The sequence below is a fragment of the Microcebus murinus genome, chromosome 12 (assembly GCF_040939455.1).
Source record: "Microcebus murinus isolate Inina chromosome 12, M.murinus_Inina_mat1.0, whole genome shotgun sequence".
Classification (NCBI taxonomy): Eukaryota; Metazoa; Chordata; class Mammalia; order Primates; family Cheirogaleidae; genus Microcebus; species Microcebus murinus.
In genome coordinates, this window is record NC_134115.1 from 74,798,280 (window position 1) to 74,818,556 (window position 20,277).

At 56.2% G+C, this 20,277-nt stretch overlaps 1 protein-coding gene across 2 annotated transcripts in view; it reads left to right on the forward strand.

Moving 5' to 3' along the window:
• The window catches only part of COL27A1 (collagen type XXVII alpha 1 chain), a 141,206-nt gene that overhangs the window by 16,858 nt on the left and 104,071 nt on the right, over positions 1-20,277 (forward strand). For both annotated transcript variants that reach the window (XM_076008978.1, XM_012768828.3), the window contains exons 4-7: positions 4,093-4,146; positions 8,192-8,245; positions 18,330-18,383; positions 19,848-19,901. In XM_076008978.1, coding sequence (XP_075865093.1) covers positions 4,093-4,146; positions 8,192-8,245; positions 18,330-18,383; positions 19,848-19,901 — 216 coding nt within the window. The remainder of the gene's footprint in view (positions 1-4,092; positions 4,147-8,191; positions 8,246-18,329; positions 18,384-19,847; positions 19,902-20,277) is intronic.

Sequence of the window (20,277 nt, forward strand, 5' to 3'; positions counted from 1 at the left end):
GCAGGGAAGCCTGGCGTGCGGTCTAGAGGTCAGCCTCCCGCGGCACAGCCTGGGCCTGGCGAGTAAACGGAGAATGACCAGCATGTACACATCTGATCCCAGAAGGCAGATATGCCATCCCCATTTCGCAGCTGGGCAAACTGAGGCCCAGGGCACAGAGAGATGAAGTAACTTGCTCAAGGCCATACCAAGCTGTGTTTATGCCGAGAAGCTCTGTGCCAGCAGGTCCTTCCGAGGACAGAGACTGGGAAGGCTCAGTGCCCTGTGGGAATTCTTGGGAATAATTGCGAGCTCAGATGGTTAGAGATGGGAGGGCCCTTTGAGACCCCTGCCCACCCGCATCAGGCTATAGACACAGAGCAGAGGCCCAGTGACCAAAAGGTCCTTGCTCAGGGTCCCATGGCAGTTAGCAGCACACCCAGGACAGGACTCGGGGCTCCCAGATCTCATGCCCGTTAATTCTCTCGGTGCTTACTGCCAGGGGAGATGCCAGCCAGGACTTGCTTGTTTCTGCAGGGCTTGGCAGGCGGGCCGTGACAGCTGGACACAAGGGTGGACTTGTTCCGTGGGACGGGGTTCCCCTAGGTCTGGCTGTCGGAGGCCAGGACCCTTGGGAGAAGCCGGGAGGGGGCTGCCGGGTGGTTTCCATGGCTCTGCTTGCGTGCGCGCGGAGCCCAGGCTCCTCCACCTCCCCCGGACGGGCCTGCAGCCCCCGCTCCGCTCCCCCTCGGCTCCGGGCCCTCTCAGAGGCCCCGTTGTTTGCAGCGTGGAGTGGAAAATCCCACCCTGGCCCCGTGAATCATCCCGGAGTCACCCGCTCAGGCTTCAGGCCCTGGAAAGAAATGGCAGCATTTTTCCACCGCACGGAGAACAGGCAGGGTCTCAGATCGGGGCAGGGGAGGCCCTCGCTCCCCCACCGACGACTCGAGCACGCAGTGGGGGGAAGGGTCAGGCCCGGGGCCGGAGCTGGGCGGCTGGAGGCCCCGGCCCAGGCTGTTGGAGTGGAGGGGTGGCCAGGCTGGGGCCCGGGCTGCCATGTCAAGGAGCTGGCCCGTGGGCTGACATCACCAGGCTGGGCCCTGGGTCCCGGCTGGCACTCAGAGTCTGCTCTGCAGATGTTAGGGATGAGGTCACACTCCGGCCTGGATGCCCCATTTCTGGGGCAGAAGAAATGCCAAGAAGGTGTGTCCAGGCCTGGGCAGCTGCGGCCCCACTGGGGTCCATGAGAGAGCTGCACCCCACGGAGCCCGTCCCTCCCCGGAGTCCTGCATGTGCCCTGCACCCCTCTGGGCCTTGGCCGTCTCCTCTGTGAGACGGGAACCCACCTTTCCTCTCCCCACTGGCAACCTAGTGGAAGAAATTACACCCCAACCCCCACAACTCAGGAAATGCCAGTGCTGGGTGTCCACAGATGGCCACAGAGGGAAGGGACTTATCCACGGTCATACACTTAGTGAGAGACACACCTGACCAAGATTGCCTGTGGGCAAGCTGCCAGCATAAGAGAACAGGTCCCCATGGTCCTGAGTTTGAACCAGGCTCTGCCTCTTGTTTGCTGTGTGGCATTGGGCAAGTCACTCTGCCTCTCTGAGCCTCTCTGATTTCTTATCTGTTGAAAGGACATGGTATGCTTGCAGTAATGATTATCCCTAGCCTCCTGCATTTCCCTTAAATTCTAAGTCACCTAGGTGATTTGGGTCATAGAGGGCCTTCTAGGAAGGGACATCTTTTGCTGTCCCCCAGAAACAGATGCGAAGGAGGATGGTTTGGCGTTTGGGGCAGTTCCAGGAGATTGCTAAACAGAAATAACAGCTGACATTTTTTTGAGCATTAACTGGGGGCCAGACACCGGGATTAGCACTTTTTGTAGATTACCTGTTGGCTAGTTGCTATTATTAGCCTCACTTGATAGTTGTAGAAATGAAGGCTTGGAGATTGGAGATAGCTGATCCAAAGCCGCCCCGCTAGTAGGTGGGGGTGCCGGTGGGAACCCCGGCCCCAGGCTTACACCATACTCTACCACTCCCGCCACGGCCAGCTGGGGGGAGAGGGTGTGGGCCGGCTGGGGTCGTGAGCCGCAGAGTCCGGCAGAGGACCAGGGACCATCACCACCCCCCCCCCCCCCGAGCGCTGGGTGGAAGGAAATGAAAGCCGCCGCCAAGTTGGAGGAGGTACCAGGATGCTCAGAGGTGGCTGGGACTTGCCTGAGGTCACGGAACGGTCCCCCTCCCTTCCCTCGGGGCTCTCGCCCAGCGACTGGGGCCCTTGGTGCCCGCATGTGCCTGCTGGATCCGTCCTCTGACTTCCCGCCCCGGACGAGGCAGCACGCGGCGTTCGCGGGCCAGCGCTGGGAGCCGGCGCTGCCCGGCATGAGATCTGGATTAATTACCAGCCAAGCCGTACTGGGTTTTCAACACGGGTTTTGAACTCTGGGCAGGAAACCTGGAATCTCGTTGATGGTTATTTGAAACAAATGAATTCCCCAGGCCTCACACATCCTCGAAAGCCTGGCTGCCTTCGAAGACTGCAGGCTCCCTTCCTCGCGCCGGGCGCTTGGCTGACCCTCATCTCCTTCGGGGTGGGCGAGGCGGTGGCTGTCGGGCCGTTTTAAAGGGGGCATCTGAGACTCGGACAGGTGGAAGGGGCTGCACGGAGTCCCCAGCCGTCCAGCAGCAAACCCAGGATTTGAACGAAGGGCAGCCCTCGGCTTAGGGAGTCTGCTCGGCTGCCCCCCTGCCTGCGTGAACGGAAGAGGGATGGGGCCAGACAGGTGCGTGTGTGGCTTCAGGGTTAAATGCCAAGCTTCAGGGTCAGGCCTTACTCTTGTGGGCGATAGGGAGCCATTACATGTTGTTGAGCAGGGGAGTGCCGTGGCCAGGTGAATGTGGCCGTGTGGAGGAGGACCGGAGAGGGGCGGGAGTGGAAGGGAGAGTGGAGGCAGGGAGGCCACTGAGGGGCAGGTTCTTGGGGAGCAGTGATGGAAGCTGGACCAGGCTGTGGCCTTGGGAACCGATCAAACGTTTGAGTGCCAGTGATGTACCAGGCACCGTGTTAAACATTCACCGTGCCTCCTATCATCCTTGAAATACCCCAGTGAGGAGGGTATTATAGCTCCGTTTTTATTAAATACTTGCCCAAACCTGGCTGGTCAGTGGCAGCGCAGGATTCGAACCCAGGGCTGTCTGATTCAGAAGCCTGTGCTCTTTGCTGCACTGCCTCTCCGTGGTGCAGGGATGCGGAGGGTGACCTTGGCCAAGTCTCTGCTCCGGCTCTGCAGAGAACTTGGCTGCGCTCTGAGGTCTCTTGCTGTTTTCTGTTATCAAACGCTTGGCTGAGCCCTGGGATGGAGAGATGACTCATATCCCATTATTTCCTTTGAGGAGACCATGATGTGATGGGAGAGACAGGCTTCTAAGCAGATAATTCCCCAAATAATATCGTAGCTTTTAAAATAGAAGGAAAGAGGGAACTTGGCCCAACTTGGGGAAGGGATTAGAAGAGGCTCCCTGGAGGAGGTGACACCCTAAGTTAGCTGGGTGATAAAAGTCAAGGGTTTCAAAAACCAAGAAACAGTAGCTACAAAGGCCCGAAATCTACAAAGAACATGTGTTCCTCAGGGTGGGGACCTCAGGAGACCCCGTCTTCTCAACCGTGGGGTGTTCCTGCCCAGAGCTCTGGACAGAATTATTAAATGACTGAACACGATTTTTTTTTTTTTTTTTTGAGACAGTCTCGCTTTCTTGCCCAGGCTAGAGTGAGTGCCGTAGCGTCAGCCTCGCTCACAGCAACCTCAGACTCCTGGGCTCAAGCAATCCTCCTGCCTCAGCCTCCCGAGTAGCTGGGACTACAGGCATGTGCTACCATGCCCGGCTGATTTTATATTATATATATTAGTTGGCCAATTAATTTCTTTCTATTTTTATGGTAGAGACGGGGTCTCGCTCAGGCTGGTTTTGAACTCCTGACCTTGAGCAATCCACCCGCCTCGGCCTCCCAGAGTGCTAGGATTACAGGCGTGAGCCACCGCGCCCGGCCTGAACACGATTTTTGCTGCCACTTAACACTGACATTGTCTTCTTGCTTCCTTCTCAGGGTCCCCCTGGGCTACCTGGGCTACCCGGACCCCCTGGTGCACGAGGGCCTCGGGTGAGTAACGCACACTGTCCTTTGGAGCTCTGGCCGGCTCTTTGGCCTGCCTGCCACTGCCCCCAAAGTCCCAGGCTTGCCACGTGTCCTCAGACTCTTCCCTGGCCCTGTCTGGCACCTATTTTCCACTTTGTCCACTGGGGGTGGACTTGGGGATCCTGCTATGTGGACAGACATGGCATGGGGCAGCGACGGCCTCTTGCAGGTCTCAGTTGTCCACTGTGGGTATCACCCCTTGCAGCCTGGGCTGGGGCAGGGGCTCCCGAAGCCCACATGCCCGGAGCTGATGGGCTTCAGAGTTTGTTCAGGAAGAAAGAAATGACTTGGGAGGATGTGACCCTGGTATTCCTCTTCCCATTTTGCAGGGCCATCCTGGGGTAGGGATGCCAACACAGGCACCTGGAAGGGCCAGGGAGGGGGTGAGCCCCCCGTGCAGGAGAGAGGCTGGAGGACGGCTTGGCAGGGCCGCGGTGGCTGATGTGAAAATAGCTGCTATGTGTTATGCCTGGCATGTCACCGTATGCTGCCTTATTTGACCCTCCCACCCAACCCCGAACCCCCAGGGGCCAGGGTGATCATTCTCACTTTAGGGATAAGGAAACGGAGTAGGAAGTGGCAACGCCAGGACTGGAACCCAGGCTCTTAACCATATGCTGGAACCTGGAGGGTCCTCGTACGGGGAAGTCTGCCTCCTTCCCCAGAGGGCTGGGACCAGCGACACCCGACATCTGTGCCCAGGCTGAATCAGCCTTTCCCACGCTGGGTGCCTGGCGAGGCCCTGGCAGAGATAGCTGCCTGGGGCATATTTTTAGCTCTGAGCCCAGCGGATGGTTCTGGTTATGCAATTACCCAAGCCCTAGTTCCCTCCAGACCTGGCCCTGCGCTCCCTGGGCCCAGGGCTCTGGAATCTGCTGTCTGAAGCGGCATTTCCTCCTGGCTTCTGCGCCTTCATGAAGCACATGCCCTGGGGGCCACATAGGTATTGCAGATGCTGCTAGTCCAGGAGGCTGTGCAGCCTGGGACCGGGGTGAGGCCCTTGGCCAGCACTCCGGGCCCAGGCAGTCGGCCCTCTCCCCCAAACCCCTCCCAAGCCCCCCGGCCCCTACACCTGCCCTGGCTGTCCTCTACCCGGCATCGTGCTTCTGCAAACTCCTCCGTTCACGGCTAAGATCAAACAATCACCTCCATTTCTGATGACCACCCCCTGCTCGGGGCTCCTGCCGCAGTTTATCTGCCCCGTCTGGCTGGCCCGGGTCACTTTCTGAAAGCTCTTGCTGGCCGGCTGAGCTGTGTGCTGGGCTGCACGTGCATGACCTCACCCCGTCTTCCTAGCCATCCTGACAAGTCGGTTCCAGTACGTTTCCCACTGGACAAATGAGGGAACAGGCTTAGAGAGAGAGGTTCAGTTCCTCTGGATGAAATCAAACAGAATAAATGCCAGAGCCAGGACGGCACCCAGGCAGTCTGACTGCAGAGCCCACTATCTTAACCATCTATTGTGTCAATTTTCTGTCTATTCAACCGAGCACCCCCCCCGCCCCCGCCCGGCCCGAGATAAGCCTTAATTACCTCTCTCTCTTAAACGATGCCTAGCGGAGTGCTCTTCGTGCTGGAGGGACTGGGCAATTGGTTGGTAAAGGGTTCTAATCTGGAAGTCCAGAATATTTCTACCAAGAAGCGGTATGATCTTAGGCCAGTCCCTTCCCTCCTCCAGGCCTCAGTTTCCCTATCCATAAAGGCTGGGGTCACGGTAAGGCATTTGCAACGTTCCTCTCGGCCCTGGGTGAATGACTGTCCTGACAGGCTTCTAGGTTGTCTGCCTGCCCCCCCCCATCATCCTGTTTCTAGACTGGAAATTCCATAGATCATAAAATTCCGAAGATAATAGAATGCCGGATTAAACGATCCCAGGTCCTCTCTGTACAGATGGTGGCTCTGGGGCTCAGGGAGGAGCAGAGTCTTACCTGAGGTCACCCAGAACTGTGGCATACCCCTTCCCTCTTCCACATACTCCCCCAGCCCACCGAGGGACGCTGGGGAAGCCCTGGCCCTCCCCCACCCGGCTCTCTGGGCTGCAGCATTTATAGAACCGGTCTGCTTGGCTGCAGGTCAACTATGTGCCTCGCTTCTCTGCAAGGCAGTGGCTGGAGCGGGGTGGGGAGGTGGGGGCGGGAGAGCAGGAAGCCCCCACCTTCACAAGCTGCAGATGGGGTAGCTGAGTGCTCCGGCCCACCCTCTGTGGGGCAGCTGGGGACACAACTGGGGAGAGGCAGCCACCCTCGACCTTGCGCGGCCCACGCCTCTTTCTGGGGGAGCCTGCTGTTGGTAACCCCTCCTCAAACGCCCCCACCCAGTCTTTGCGCGATTCCAGCCGAGCTCTGTGTTTAGAACCCGGGGGCCTGGGCCGGAGCGAACATTGGAAGTTTTCCAGATTCCTGAGTGACCCCTGGGTCCCAGTCAGTCATAGGACAGATGGGGAGACTGAGGCTGGGGTTGTGGGGTGAGGCTCAGAACTGGGACCAGGTCTTGACCCTTCCCGGTTCCATCCACATGCCAGGAGACCGTGTCTGGTGCACTGTAGTGAGGACAGGAGGGCTGGTTATTTTAGAGGGAGGGCCACACGTGGCACTCAGACATTCCCCATGCTGAGCGCACTCTGGACACTGCTCCTTCTTGGTGCATTCGGAGAAGGGGAGGGTCCCGGTTCAGGCATCGAGGAAGAACGGAAGAGGGAGGTGCCTGGGCTGGAATGTGACAGGCTGCAGCTGGGAGGCTGGCCTCCGCCGGGGAAGAGGGAAGCAGTGCGCCCACGGCCCGATGAGTCAAGAGGGGCAGGGATGAGGGCAGCGAGTCTAGAGGCTGGTGGGGTGGGGTTACCAGTGGACCCCTTGAGGTGCCTCTCTCCACCCATAATGCTCCAGATTATTCCTGCTGGGCAAAGGCCCTCGAGTACTACCTGACTCTCAGGGCTCTGTTTCTTTTCCTGGGCTGGAAGACTCTAGCCCAGTGCCTGGCTGGAGAAAGTGGACTTAACAGGACCCAGCTGTGGTACGGGGATTCGGACATGGCCTGGGAAAACCCAGTGCCACGAACGAGCTCTGGACTTGAAGCCAAGCCCAGGACCCCCGATCTCGCTTGGCCATGACTCTGCTGTATGACCTTGACCAAGGCTCTTGGACTCTCTGGGTCCAAGCTGCTTTGGACCCAGCAGCTTCCCAGCTGCTCTGTGGTCTCTGGGGGCCTTGCAAGCTTGGAGCTTGCAGCAGTCTAAGGGAGAGCTCCGACCACGTGCTGTAGCCACAGGAATAGTGCACCTGTGTCCACAAGAGGTCAAGTGCACCCTTCCTTGACCTCTCAACTCCAAAGGCTCACCAAGGAGTCCAGTTAGAGTCCAAAAGTTAAAGAAGTGACTTGAGGCTGGAGGAGCCCTAGAAGGTTCCCTGGAGGAGATGGCATTTGAGTCAGGCCTTCAAGGGTGGGTCAGGGTGCAGCCAGAGGAGGGGGATGGGAAGGCATGCCAGATGGTTGGGACAGCGTGGAAAGGTGGTGAGGAGAGAGAGTACCAGGCGTGCTGGAGAGACATGAACAGCTAAGTGTGGTTTGAGCCCAGGGAAGCTGGGAAGGGCTGATGGGGCCAGTCTGAGGGAGAGATGGCCAAATTCAGGGCTCCAGGACTCGTGCTCTGAGGTCAGACATATCGGAGGTCAAAGCCCAGCTCTGCCTCTTAGCAGCTGGGTGACTTGAGACAGTTATAAACCTCTGTGAGCATCATCTTGCTCATTTCAAAACAGGAATAATGGTGGCACCTACTTTGTGGGTTAATGGGATAAGATGAGATGACACATGGACGTGCTTCACGCAGGGCCATGCGTCCAGGGGCGCTCTAAGAGCAGGCTGAGTAGCCGTGGTGGCATGGCTGACACTCAGCTTGGAGAGAAGACACGAAACCAGTGGGTGGAGGGAAGGGGCCAGGCGTTGCAGTCAGAAGTGGGATGGCCCTTATTTTCTGTCACCTTTTTTGTGTTTGTTTCTTTTCCCCTTGCAGGGTCCTCCTGGGCCTTATGGAAATCCGGGTCTCCCTGGCCCTCCCGGAGCCAAAGTGAGTACTTGCTGGGGATGTGGCCATGGAGTGGGGGCCGGGCTGGGGCCGTGCTTGGGGTGCTTCCCAGGGGCTCTGGTCGCTGGGGAAGATTCTCATCCAGGCCAGAGGCACCCCTGGAGCCCCTTCCCCGGGCCAGGCCCTGTGCCAGGTCCAGAGACGCCATGGGGAGTCCCGTGTTCAGCTTCCGGTTGGGAGGCTGGAGGAAGGGGACCAGGCAGAAAGGTAACCTGCTGCTAAATTGGGAGGGCCTTGATATCGGGCTAAGGACATGAGGTTTACTGGGTTGTAAGACGCACCTGAGGAGGGACGTGGAATGATTGCTGGATGCCATCGGAGGATGAATTGGGGGTGGGTCCCAGAGCCAGGAGACCAGGGTGACGAAGGGGAGAGGGGAGGCTAGCCTGGCCCCTAGGGGCATGGGAGGAGGTGCGCAGAGGGGATGGTGCTGGGTGTGAGGAGACAGTGGCCACTCTGTGGTGTCAGTCTCGGTGACCTAGCTGGGAGCCCAGGAGAAGGAAGGAGATGACGTGTGTGGGAATCTGCAGCCAGCCATGTTCTGAAACGCAGGGGCTCTGTGAGCTGGAGATAGAGCGGTGTGTGTTGGGGGGTGAGTAGCCAGCAGAGAGATGCCACCTCCCCCCAGGAGCCTTCTAGGACTACGCCAGTCAGTGTTTCATGAGATCTTAGCGGCTGGAGCTTGGGCAGAGGGCAGGGTTGTTGGGGCGCAGTACTGGACGTGAGCAGCTCAGAGGAGCCCCAGGGGCCGCCAACATTTGGGTGGTAGGGAAGGAGGCTCGGGGAGAGGCTGGAGAGATGGGAGGAGCGGAAGGAAGATGCGAAGTCCCAGAAGCTAAGACAACAGCGACTGAGCCCAAGGAGCTGGGAGGGTCAGGGAGGGCCTGCATCCTCTGTAGGGTACCCAGAGCACCCCTGGGCTTTGCCTGACCCAGGCCCAAGGTCATTCTTTGCTAACCCAGCTGCAGAGGTGAATGACTTAAGGAAGGCCATTGACTGGCTCCAGGCCTTGCAGAGTGAACGGCAGAGTGGCCTCCAAAGCCCGGCTCTCCTGACTCCGGACTATCAATTTGAGATCTTGGGAGAGAGACTACAGTGGGTGGCCCTGGATACATGGATATATGGTGCCGGTATCCCGGCCCGGACGCTTTGCACAGAGCTGCAGGAGCGTCCGCTTCAGCCTAGGACTGCGAGCCTGTGGCCGGGGCTGGGCTGGGGCTCCTCCTTAGAAGGTTGGCAGTAGGGGCCGCACCGCAGCTGCCTGGAGGTGCTCTGGGTTTTAACACGGAGCACACTGACAGTAACCACCATGCATCGAGCCCTTCCTGTGTGCCGGGCACTGTGCATGCTCTTTACGCGGCTTGTCTCATTTGATCCTCACAAAGTCGGGTAGAGCTACTGTACCCATTTACAGACGGGTAAAGCGAGGCAGCCGCCCTTGGGCCAGGCAGAGAGAGAGGAACTCCTTTGGAGACTTCTGCTTTGCAGAGGCCGTGGGTCTGTCCAGATGCCGAGCCACCAGGTGTTTAGAGTTGCCGGGCGTGCCCTCCTCGGCCTGCTTTGGGACAGGCCAGTTCCGTCCCACCCCCAGACTGACCCCCTGTTCCTGGGGCAGCAGATGGTCCCTCAGCTGCTTCTCCTGGCCCGTGCTGGCCGTGGTGGCACAGCCCTGTCCTGCGAGCAGATGTGCCATGGCAGGAGGGGCCGCAGCCACTTCCGCCTGCGTTTGAGAAATAGCTCTGGTGTGGCCACTGGGGCTCATACCCAGCAGGTGAGTCTTCCTGCCACCACGTGGAGCTGGAATTGTGGACTCGGGGCCTCGTGGACAGGACTCCAGCCTGCTTCTGTGTGTAACAGATCAGGGTGTGGGTTCCGGAAGACACACTGGACTCAGAAGCTGCTGCTCCCCGTTGGGACTTGCATAAAACACCAAGGGGAAAAGTCATGCCCCTTTTCCTAGACACTTGGCCCTGAGCCCAAGGGTGAGCAGAGGTGGCTCCAGGGCAGGCTGGTTGGGTAGGAGGCCCAGGTTGCTGGGCCTGGGCCCCAGGCTGATCTGTGGCTCGGGCAGGACAGGGTTAAAGCAGGGTCTCTCCCTGCTGGAGTTCATGACTTGGCTGAGACTGGGTGAGAAAGTGGTGTGTCCACATGGATGGGTGGGATTCAGGGCAGAGGGTCCTCACTGCTCACCAGATCTCTTTGGGCTTTCGGGGTGACCTGGTGGGACTGTAGGGCTGGCCTCCCCCAGGCCTGTGCTGGCACCTCGTCTGCCATTATAGTGTCAGCTTCCAGAGCCCCATGGGGCCACCCACCCCTTCCTCCTCCTCCAGCTAACAAATGTGTGCCGAGCACCTACTATGGGCTGCTGTGGTGGGGTCTGCCTGGGGTGCGGGCCTGCCCGGGGTGCAGGCCTGCCCTCTGTCTGGGCCAGCCTGGGCAGTCGCCCCTGTAGCGCGTCCAGGCCCTCGGGATCTGTGGCTGGTGGGAGAGAGACCCCCCCGCCAGACTCGAGGGTAGAGGGACAGCTGGGTTGAGGAAGATCAGGGAGGAGAGAAGCAGAGGTGAGGGGCGTCCTCCCTCCCGAGGCTGCAGAGGATTGAAGGGCCACAGGCCCAAGGGCACGTGCCGGGTCCCGCCCTCGGCGGTGGGAAAGCTGTTTCGGGCCCCCGAGTCTGGCTGCCGGAGGGACATTTGTCAGGACGCCACAGCAGGTCCCAGCCAGGGGCAGGCCTTGCCCGTCTGCCTCCTCCTAGCCCAGGGCTCTGCCGTATACCCGCGAGTCCCACTTCAAATCCAGCAGGAAGAGGGCTCCTCAGCCCCGCAGGGTCGAGAGCCAGGGCTTTGCAAACGAGGCAGGAGAGCCAGAGCCCGGGAGGCCGGCGCTGGCTGACCCCAGAGCCCCAGGGTTGAGTCACTGGGTTGAATCATGTATCCAGTTGACCCACATTTGTGGCCTCAGGAAAGCACCGTGATTAAGGGTACGGACTCTGGAGCCCAGCGGCTCAAGTTCACGTCCCAGCTCTGTCACCTCCTAGTTCTGTGACAGTGGGCAAATTATTTGAGCTTCCTATGCCTCACCAGTGTCCTCATCTGGAAAGTGGGGTAGCAAGAGTAGCCGCTTCCCCGGGTTGTCGTGAGGGGTAGCGAGTCACTTGGTGTCTCTGCTTAGGGCAGTGCTGGCCCGTGGCAGGAGCCGCAGAAGGGTCAGCCGTCAGCGTGTGAGAGGCGCTGCGCCTATAGGGGCACCGGCAGGCACGTCCCTGCTGTGGGGGGTGCAGGGGCGAGAGAGGGAGAAGGACGAGCCCACCACACCCACAGATGCAGACTCACGCCATGATTAGGGCTCCAGGGCTGCGTGCAGGAGGCCTGGGCTGCTCTGAGACCCCACAACGTGGGGACTGATCTGGTGCGGGAGGGGAGGGCCACCTGCCTGAGGGTGGGGAGGTTGAACTGAGCCTGAAGTGCAGTGGGCGACTAGGCAAAGGGACTGGAGGAGGCTGGGGAGGGCAGCCGGCCTGGGAGGTGGTGGCGAGATTTTTGGACTTTATCCAAAGGGCTGCAGGAAGACCTGAAAAGGATGTCAGCAGAGGTGACACGGTGAGATGAGGTTTAAAAGGGCTTTGCGGGTGGCCAGTGGGGAGGCCTGGAGCTGTTCCCCCGGGTGGGGAAGGGTTCTGATGCTGGGCCATGGCAGAGGCAGGTGGGACATGGACCCGTGGTGCAGGTGAGGCTCCGGGCCAGAGGTGGAGGGCTCCGGCCAGGTGGGAAGCCAGTGCGGCCTGCGCCGGGCTGGGAGGCACCTGGTCCCACTCGTGGGCAGTCAGCTGCCCTGTCCCTGGCCTGGCCCACTTGGTCCACAGTGAATTAGCCAGGATGACTATGGGCCCTTGGGCACCGCAGGGGACAGGTGGTCAGGAGAGGGCAGGCTTGGTGACCCAGGTGGCTGCTGGCAGAGCCGGCAACAGCTGGGGTGGAGACAGCCCTGTGGAGTTGTCAGGCCGCAGGCCCCAGCCTACCGTTCCTCTGATGGCTGAAGTAGGACATGCTCATTAAGGAAAATGTGGACCAGTCCAGAAGGTATCAAGAAGAGCGAGCCACCTGTAGTGGCCCTGCCCACTGATAAGCACCGAGAGCGTCGTGAGCAGCCTGTGGGCCAGGTCCGGCCACGAACTTCATGTACTTTGCAGGGCAGATATTACTACCCCATCCTACAGATGAGGAAACTGAGGCCCTCGCAGCTGACTAATTAGTCACATTTCTAGTAAGTGGCACAGCCAACACTCAAACCTTCAACTGGCCTCAGAGCCAGTACTTTTAGCCACAAAACAATCCAGCCTCCAGCTCCACGGCTGTCTGTCCTTCCCCGTGTGCCATGTCCGTGAGTTGGGTCGTCTTCCTTGTGGCTGGATGTCTGGCCGCCTCACTGAACACGTATTGTTGATGTTCTCCTGTGTTACCAGCTTGGCATCCACCACCCATGTAATGGCCGTATGGCGTTCTATCAGCGTCAATGCGGCATGCTTTGTAGAACCTGTTCCCTCTTTATAAAAAAGTTCCATTGTTTTTCTATTATATAAGTAATTTTTGTTTTTTTGAGGCAGAGTCTCACTCTGTCACTGGCTAGAGTGCAGTGGCATCATCGTAGCTCACAGCAACCTCAAACTCCTGGGCTCAAGCGATCCTCCTGCCTCAGCCTCCTGAGTAGCTGGAACTACAGGCATGCACAATGACACCCAGCTAATTTTTTTCTATTTTTAGTAGAGATGGGATCTCACTCTTGTTCAGGCTGGTCTCAAACTCCTGCGCTCAAGCCATCCTCCCTCCTTGGCCTCCCCAAATGCTAAGATTATAGTCACTGCTCCCAGCCTATACGAATATTATGTTAAAGAACATTATTGAATGTAAATGTTGGAATATCCAATTATTTCATTAGGATAAATCCGTTAAAGTAGGGTTGCTAGCGTGGACTCAGGAGTCAGAGTGCCTGAGTTTGAATCTTGGCTGGGTGTATGACTTTGGGCAAGTTACTTAAACTCTCAGGGCCTCAGTTCCCACTTCTGTAAAGTGGGGATAATCATAATTCATACCTCATAGGATTGTTGTGAGGATTAAGCTATGTGTGTGTGTATTTGTATATGTATATATATCAAGATATTTACCAAGATATGTATGTGTATACATACACATGCATAGAGGCATATGTGGGATTTACAATATGCTTTGCACACAAGAGCTATATGAGTGTTCAGCTATTATTTTATTAGCAATTACCTTCTAAAAAGGTTGAACCAATTCACGCTGCTGCTAGCATCAGGGGAGGATAGTTTTAAAAAGAAGATAATTCCGTATTGTTTTCACTTCCCTTCATTGGCCATCGATGAGATGAATGTTTTTCTTACATCTGTTTTCCATTTGTACTTCACCACTTATGAATTGATTTATTATGGGGGGTTGGGATGTTGTCAGTTATTATTGATTTGTAAAATTTATTTATATTTATATATTAAGGTTATTAAGGCTTCACCTACCTTACAGATATTTTCTAGTTTGTTGTTGGACTCTCAATAGTATTTATAATGATTTTCATCAATGGGACTATTATCCTTTTTTTTTTTTAAATAATCTGTCAGATAATTTGGACAGGGCTCTACTGATGTGTAAAATTTATGGTTCTTTCCTTTTGTACTTGCAATGTTTTTCCCATTTTAAGATCAGATAGCTATTCAGTTATATACCTTGTCATTTCATAATATCATTTGTACTCTTAAAATTTTTAAACCATCTGGAATTAATCTTAATGAGGGGAGTGGATATGAGGTTGGGCTTTAACGTTATTTTCCCCACAACAGTTAACTATATTTATTACACAGTATTTCTTCCACCATTTATAATATGATAGACAAGGCTTTCTATTACAGGCTGTTCTATTATGTTTCATTGTTTATTTTTATGCTAGTAAAATACTGTTTTATATGACATTTACTATCTTTATACTATGTGCCTCCCCTCTGCTCTTCATTCAAAATATTTCTGACTATTCTGTCAGACGAACTTTATGCCTATCTTAACAATTTCCTTTAAAAAAAAACCCTCTTGGAATTTTTACTGGCATTGTATGAAATGTATGTATTTGAGGAGAATTAACATCTTTAAAACATTAAGTTTTCCTTTCTGCAAACATGGCATGTCTTCTCATTCAGTTGAATTTTTATGATGTCTCTTAGTAAACTTTTAGTTTTTATTGCATAAGCCCTGCACATTTCTTATTAAGTTTGTACTGAGAAATTTTATATTTTTATTATTGTTATGAATGGAATATTCTTCCCTATGGTGTTTTCTAGCTGGTTCTCAGCTATTAAAGAGAACTTTTGATTTTTGCATTTTTTTACTTTTTGTGTTTAATTTATAACCATCCCCCTTACTGAATTATCTTATTAGTTCTAATAGTATTTAGGTTAGTTCTGCTGGATTTTCAAGATAAACATTCATATTGTGTGCAAAGAAGGAACATACTTTTGTCTCCTTTTTCTCAAAGGTTAGTAGTTCTTATTTCTTTTTCTTATCTTATTGCACTGGCCAGAACTTCTAGACCCATGAAATAGTGGTGGTGATAGTGGGAGGCCCAGGAAGTTTCGGGGCTGAAGCCAGATCTGACCCAATCCTAGCCCTCCCGTCATCTCCTGAGACTCCATTCACTCATTTGCTCATTTGTGAAGTGCTTTATGATGCCTTCTCTGGGCCAGCTCCTGTGCTGGGTACTTGAAGTCAGAGATGACTCACACAGGGGGCTTCTAGCCCAGAACTTCTCAGTACTTTGTGATCAATTCCTCCTTTGTCTCCGACCCTCTCTGGGCTTCAGGCACCCAAGCCTTCCACTCTCTCCACTTCCCAAACCTACCTACGAGAAAGGAGCGTGGCACAGTTCCTATTCCTGCTGCGTTCTTCACTCTTACGGTTCCGAGCTGTCCTCTAGTCCCACATGGCTCTGTCAACGGGTCCAGGCCAAGCCCACTGTTTCCCACGCAGAGAGGGGAAGTGGCTTGCTCGAGGTCACACAGCACTGTTGGCCGGAGAGCTGGGTCTGGCAACCAGATTCTTATCTTCCCCAGGGTGCAAATGATTATTTAGGCTTTGTATATTCCTGTATCTCTCATTAGGGCATTTGTAGGAGTCTGGCTGGGAAGACACACAGGCAGGCTTCTGTATCCCGGAAGTCGTCCCTTCACCTGACCAGGTACCTGCGCATCCCTTGAGCTGCATCTTCATCTGGCTCCTCCTGTCTTCCTCCCGCCTCAGCTCAGCGGTAGCTCCCTTCAGGGACATACCCTCGGTTTCCACGATGTTCTCCCAGCTTCCTCCTGCCTTCTACTTTTCACAGGACTGTAGTGTTTCATCTCCAGCATATTAACATGTAAAGGGCTCGGGCTCTGGGATTATAATGCCGGAGTCCACATCCCACTTACTGATTATGTACAAGTGACTGGTTCTTGCTGTGCCTTAGTTTGCTCTCCTATGAAATGGGCTAGTGATAATCGTTACCTTAGAGGTTTGGAGGATTAAAGAAGTTCATGTGTGTCCAGGGCTTAGGAGAGCACTCAGTTAATGCTAGTGCCTGCTGTCATGACCAGGCCCTCTGGCTTCTCCCTTGGGAGACCCCGTGTCTTTTTCCCACTGTGGCATTCCCTGTGTTCTGCTCATCTCGAGACTTGGCTTGTAGTAGATGTGTGATAAATATCTGGACTTGTTAACGTTGTATGGGGACAGAGATCACGTCGCTGTGCTGGCTGAGGCTGCAGAGAGAAATCCATGAAGAACTAAAATGCCCTGGGTACGGACCTCAGGCAAGGGAGCAAGTCTGCCATCTCTTTGGGTCTCAGTTTCCCCATTTTATGAAATGGTAGAATGGGATACACAAAGGCCCACCCTGAGGAAGCTTGCTAAGCCCAACTCCTCTATCAGCTGCAGAGCGAGGTGGGCAAGGGCAGGGTGAGGAGAAGCTGCTCTCCTTTTTTGGCCATTGGAATCCTCAGTAGCCCTGGGCCCGGCCTTGCATCGCGGACATAAAAGGCATTGAGCTGGGCTTCTGGGCGGCCGAGGGTGGGACAGTGCCCACGCGGAGAAGCTGCAGTGCCATGCGGGTCCCAGAGGTGGGGCTCTGCAGAAGAAGTGACCTGGAGGGGCCCAGGTACACAGAGCATTGGGTTCCTGGGGGCATTCAGCCCAGGACAACTACGGGAAGGGAAGGGACATATGGGAGAAGCATCCGGGCTCCTCATTTGCAGATGAGGGCTTGGAAGTCAGACCTAACCTGGGGCCTTAGTCAGCCTCTGCCTGTTACCTGCTGGGTCGGCCCAGGTGGGACTTAGCCTCACTGACCCTGCCTTTGTCCTTCCCTGGAAAACGAGCCGATGCTGTGAGGTCTAAGGAAGTCGGTGCACAGACTGGGCCTCCCGCGGTGTCTGCGCGTGTAGGTGAGCAGCGTGCGAAAGCCTCTTCCTTCCCTCTTGGAGGCTCTTTCCAGTTCAGAATGCGGTGATTTCTGGCGGACAGTGACCGAGCCAAGATTTGGAAGGTTTGCGTTCTGACCAAGAAAAGAACCAAGTGGAAATTAATTAAAGTCGGCCGAACCACCCCTCCCATGTGTCGCGGCCATTATCCCACTGGCTCCTTGCCTAGAAACCTGGGAAGCCGGGGTGTGTGTGCACGTTGTGCTGCGTGGCCCCGTCTTTAAGGTGAGGAGTCTGAGGCTCGGAGAGGTGAAATGACTTGCCCGAAGTCCCACTGTGCGTCTGTGGCAGGTCCAGGGCTCTGTGCCAGGACTTCTGACTCTGGGCCCAGCGGAGGCTGGGAGGGGAGGGACCTCGGGGTGCTGGGGGCAGGCCCAGGGATTAGGAGCTCTTAGAAGGCGACAGCAAGGTGTTTCCTGAGTCATTTAACCAGCTTGGCCAGGTGGGAGGAGCCGGGGCCTGGGGCTGTCTTCTCTGCCCTGTAAGAGGCGTGGCTGGTGAACTCTGTGGCACCTTTTCCTGACCCCACGCTCCTAGGAGCCAGGATCCGTGCGATGGGGACCGGCCCATGTGCAGGGCACAAGGAGAGCTTGCCTCTGACTGGGGACCCGCTGCGTGTCAGTTTCTCCCCAGTTCACTGCCCGCTCTGACTCGTCAGGTCCCAAGACGTCCCAGAACACAGGCCTGGGACTGCACGTTCAGGGTTCTTGTCTCAGCTCTGCCATCTTGGGGTCTCAGAAAGTCCCTTGCCTTCTCCTGGCCTCAGTTTCCCCAGTATTATGAGATTATGAGGGTAGTAACGCGTCCCTTGCCTACTTCATCTCAGGCTATCGTGGGAATCTATAATGAGGTGAGGGATATCGCAAACTGTGAAGGGCTGTGCACAGAATTAAGTGCATTGAGCTGTTAGTACGCAGACGTTAGCGCATTGAGTCTTCTTAGGCCGTTAGAGACCAGTGAGGTGCACACCAGCGTTCTGGAAAACTGGAAAGTATCGACATGCCTCTTGGACGTCCAAGTCCTGAGAGCCAGGGGAATAGCCGGGAGATGGTCCTAGGGACACGCACAGGCAAGAACTGGCCACCTGTGCGGTGCGCCCAGAGTTGGGCAGGTCGGTTGGGGACGGCACATTCCAGCTGCATCTGGAAGAATGTTTGTGGTTTGGCTAATGGTGATCGGAGAAGGGTATTCTGGGAAGGGGTGACAGCCCGTGCAAGAGCCTGGCAGTGGGACAGGCTGAGTGAGGAGTGGCCAGGGGACAGAGCGGAGGGGCTTTCTCTATGGCTTTGGCTGGGGAAGGAGAGCTTAGTCTGGATAGGATGGCTGGGGCTGGGTTACGGAAGACTTGGGACACTTTGTCATCATGCAGGCAGCAGGGAGCTATGGAAGGTGTTAGAGTAGTGTAGTAATGGAATTGGAGAAGAGCCCTCTGGAGGTGTGTGAATTGGGGGGTGGGTGGGGAAGCATTTAAGCAGGGGGACAGGGCTTTGGGCCGAGTTTGTGGGGAAATATCCTCTCTAGATGACTTGGTGGCCAAAGTGGAATTGTTTTTGTTTCAGGGACAGAAAGGGGACCCGGGGCTCTCACCAGGAAAGGCCTACGATGGGCCAAAGGTAGGTCTCCAGGGACCCCAGTGCTCAGGGAAGAGGGGGAGGGACCGCAGTGAAACCAGCATACCCCATGGCAAGCTGTCCTGGCAGAGGCAGGGAGGGGGAAGATCTGGGATGGTCAGGATATGGTTTGTTTTTTTTTCCTGAAGTCCTTCAGCCTCTCCCAACACCAAACCTAAGGTTTTGCCCACCCCCCTTCTTCGTGGTGTATAGCCAACAAAACTGGCAAAAGATTTTGCCTGTGGACACACCCTTGGTGAATGAATGTCCATTTGCCTGTTGCCCTGCATGGCTCTCTGCAGGGCCTGCTAGGTGACCCTGGGCATCCAGAAGCTTCTTGGTTAGCACATGCCCAGGAAGCTTCCAACAGACAAAGCACTGCCTGAGGTTGTTAGTTCTAGCAGGCAGGTCTGTGGGTTTCTAGGAGTTGGGCAGACAGTGAGGGCTCCCTAACTCTGAGGGGCTGTGAGACCAGAAGATTCGCCCAGGGAAGAGAAAACACTTTGGCCAATGGCCTCCCTCCGTCTCTGCGGCACCCACCTGTAAACCAAGCAAGGGACCTGGAAAGAGTGTGGAACGGGCGGGCAGAGGGCAGCCCAGCACTCCAGGTGAAGTGCTCCAGTGTCTCGGCCACACACACCCTGGAAGCTGGGGTCTGTCTGGCTTCCTCTGTACGTGGCCCAAGAGCCATCCTGATAGCGCACTGCCGCTTAACCCAGCCCCCTGTGCTTGGGCACCCCCAAGTGGCTGCTCCTTTTGATTGCCCCAAGGCACAGGTGGCTCATTGCTTTACATACTCCCTGAGAAGTGTTTGCATTTAGCAAACATTTCTTAGGTGACCCAGAGTCCCAAAACGGTGTCCACCTGTACTTTTATCTGATCCTCATCTTAACCTTATCAGCCAGGGCAGATGGGCCCAGCTTACAGATGAGAAAACAGAGGCCCTAGGTGGGAGTGGCTTGCTGGAGGTCACGCAGCAGCAAATGGCAGAACGGAATTTGTACCCAGGGGCCTGGGCTTCTCACCTGCTCCTGCGTGGCCTACTCGAAAGTTTTGGGGTAAAATCCTAGAAACGCCCCTGTTGGGCGACCACCCTGCCCAGCCATGGGCAGGCATCTCGGGAACGCAGGGGGAGAGCCGATTGCTCTGGGGCAGACGAGGCCCACGAGTCCTGGGGAGCAAGGTTTTCAAACACGGTTTTAGTATCGGAGCCCATTCTCCACCCGGCATCTCCTGCGCAGCCCAACATGTGAAGTAGGCGAAGGGGGCTACCAAGTGCGGCGGGACGGGCTGGGGACGCTGCCCCTCTCCTGCTCTCACCCCGCCGGGCAGCCCCGGGTCTCCTCTGGGGCCTCCCGTCCTCCACCAAGCCCGTCTGGAAACAGCCGGCCATTGGAGGTCACACTTCCAACTAAATGGGTGTCTCTGCTCCTGTCCCCTCCTCACTGCCTTGTCTGTGTCTTGCAGGGTGACCTGGGCTTGCCTGGGCTCTCCGGGAACGCAGGACCTCCGGGACGAAAGGTACGCCCTGGTTTTGACGCGTTGCCTTGCCCGGTGGGCTTCCTAGCGCGAGAGGAGGGCCGCAGCCCCCGCCGCTCCTCAGCCCCAGCCCGCTCCCTCGGGTGCAGGGCGCGTGGTGGGTGAGGCAGGTTTGGGGGGCTGTGCTTGCTGGGGTGGGGGGCACCTTGGCTGGGAGTAGGTGCCTCCCGCCACGGTTAATGAGGCATGACCGGAAGTGGCCCCGCGTTGGCCCGCTCCACCACCCGCTGGCTGCATGGCCTCTGGCCTGCACGTCCCTTCTCAGCCTCAGCCTCCTCCTCCGTGAGATGGTGACAGGGACCCCCGCTCCGCCCCCCGCCCCAGCCTGGGGCTGTCTGACCCGGAGTGAGGCCTACAG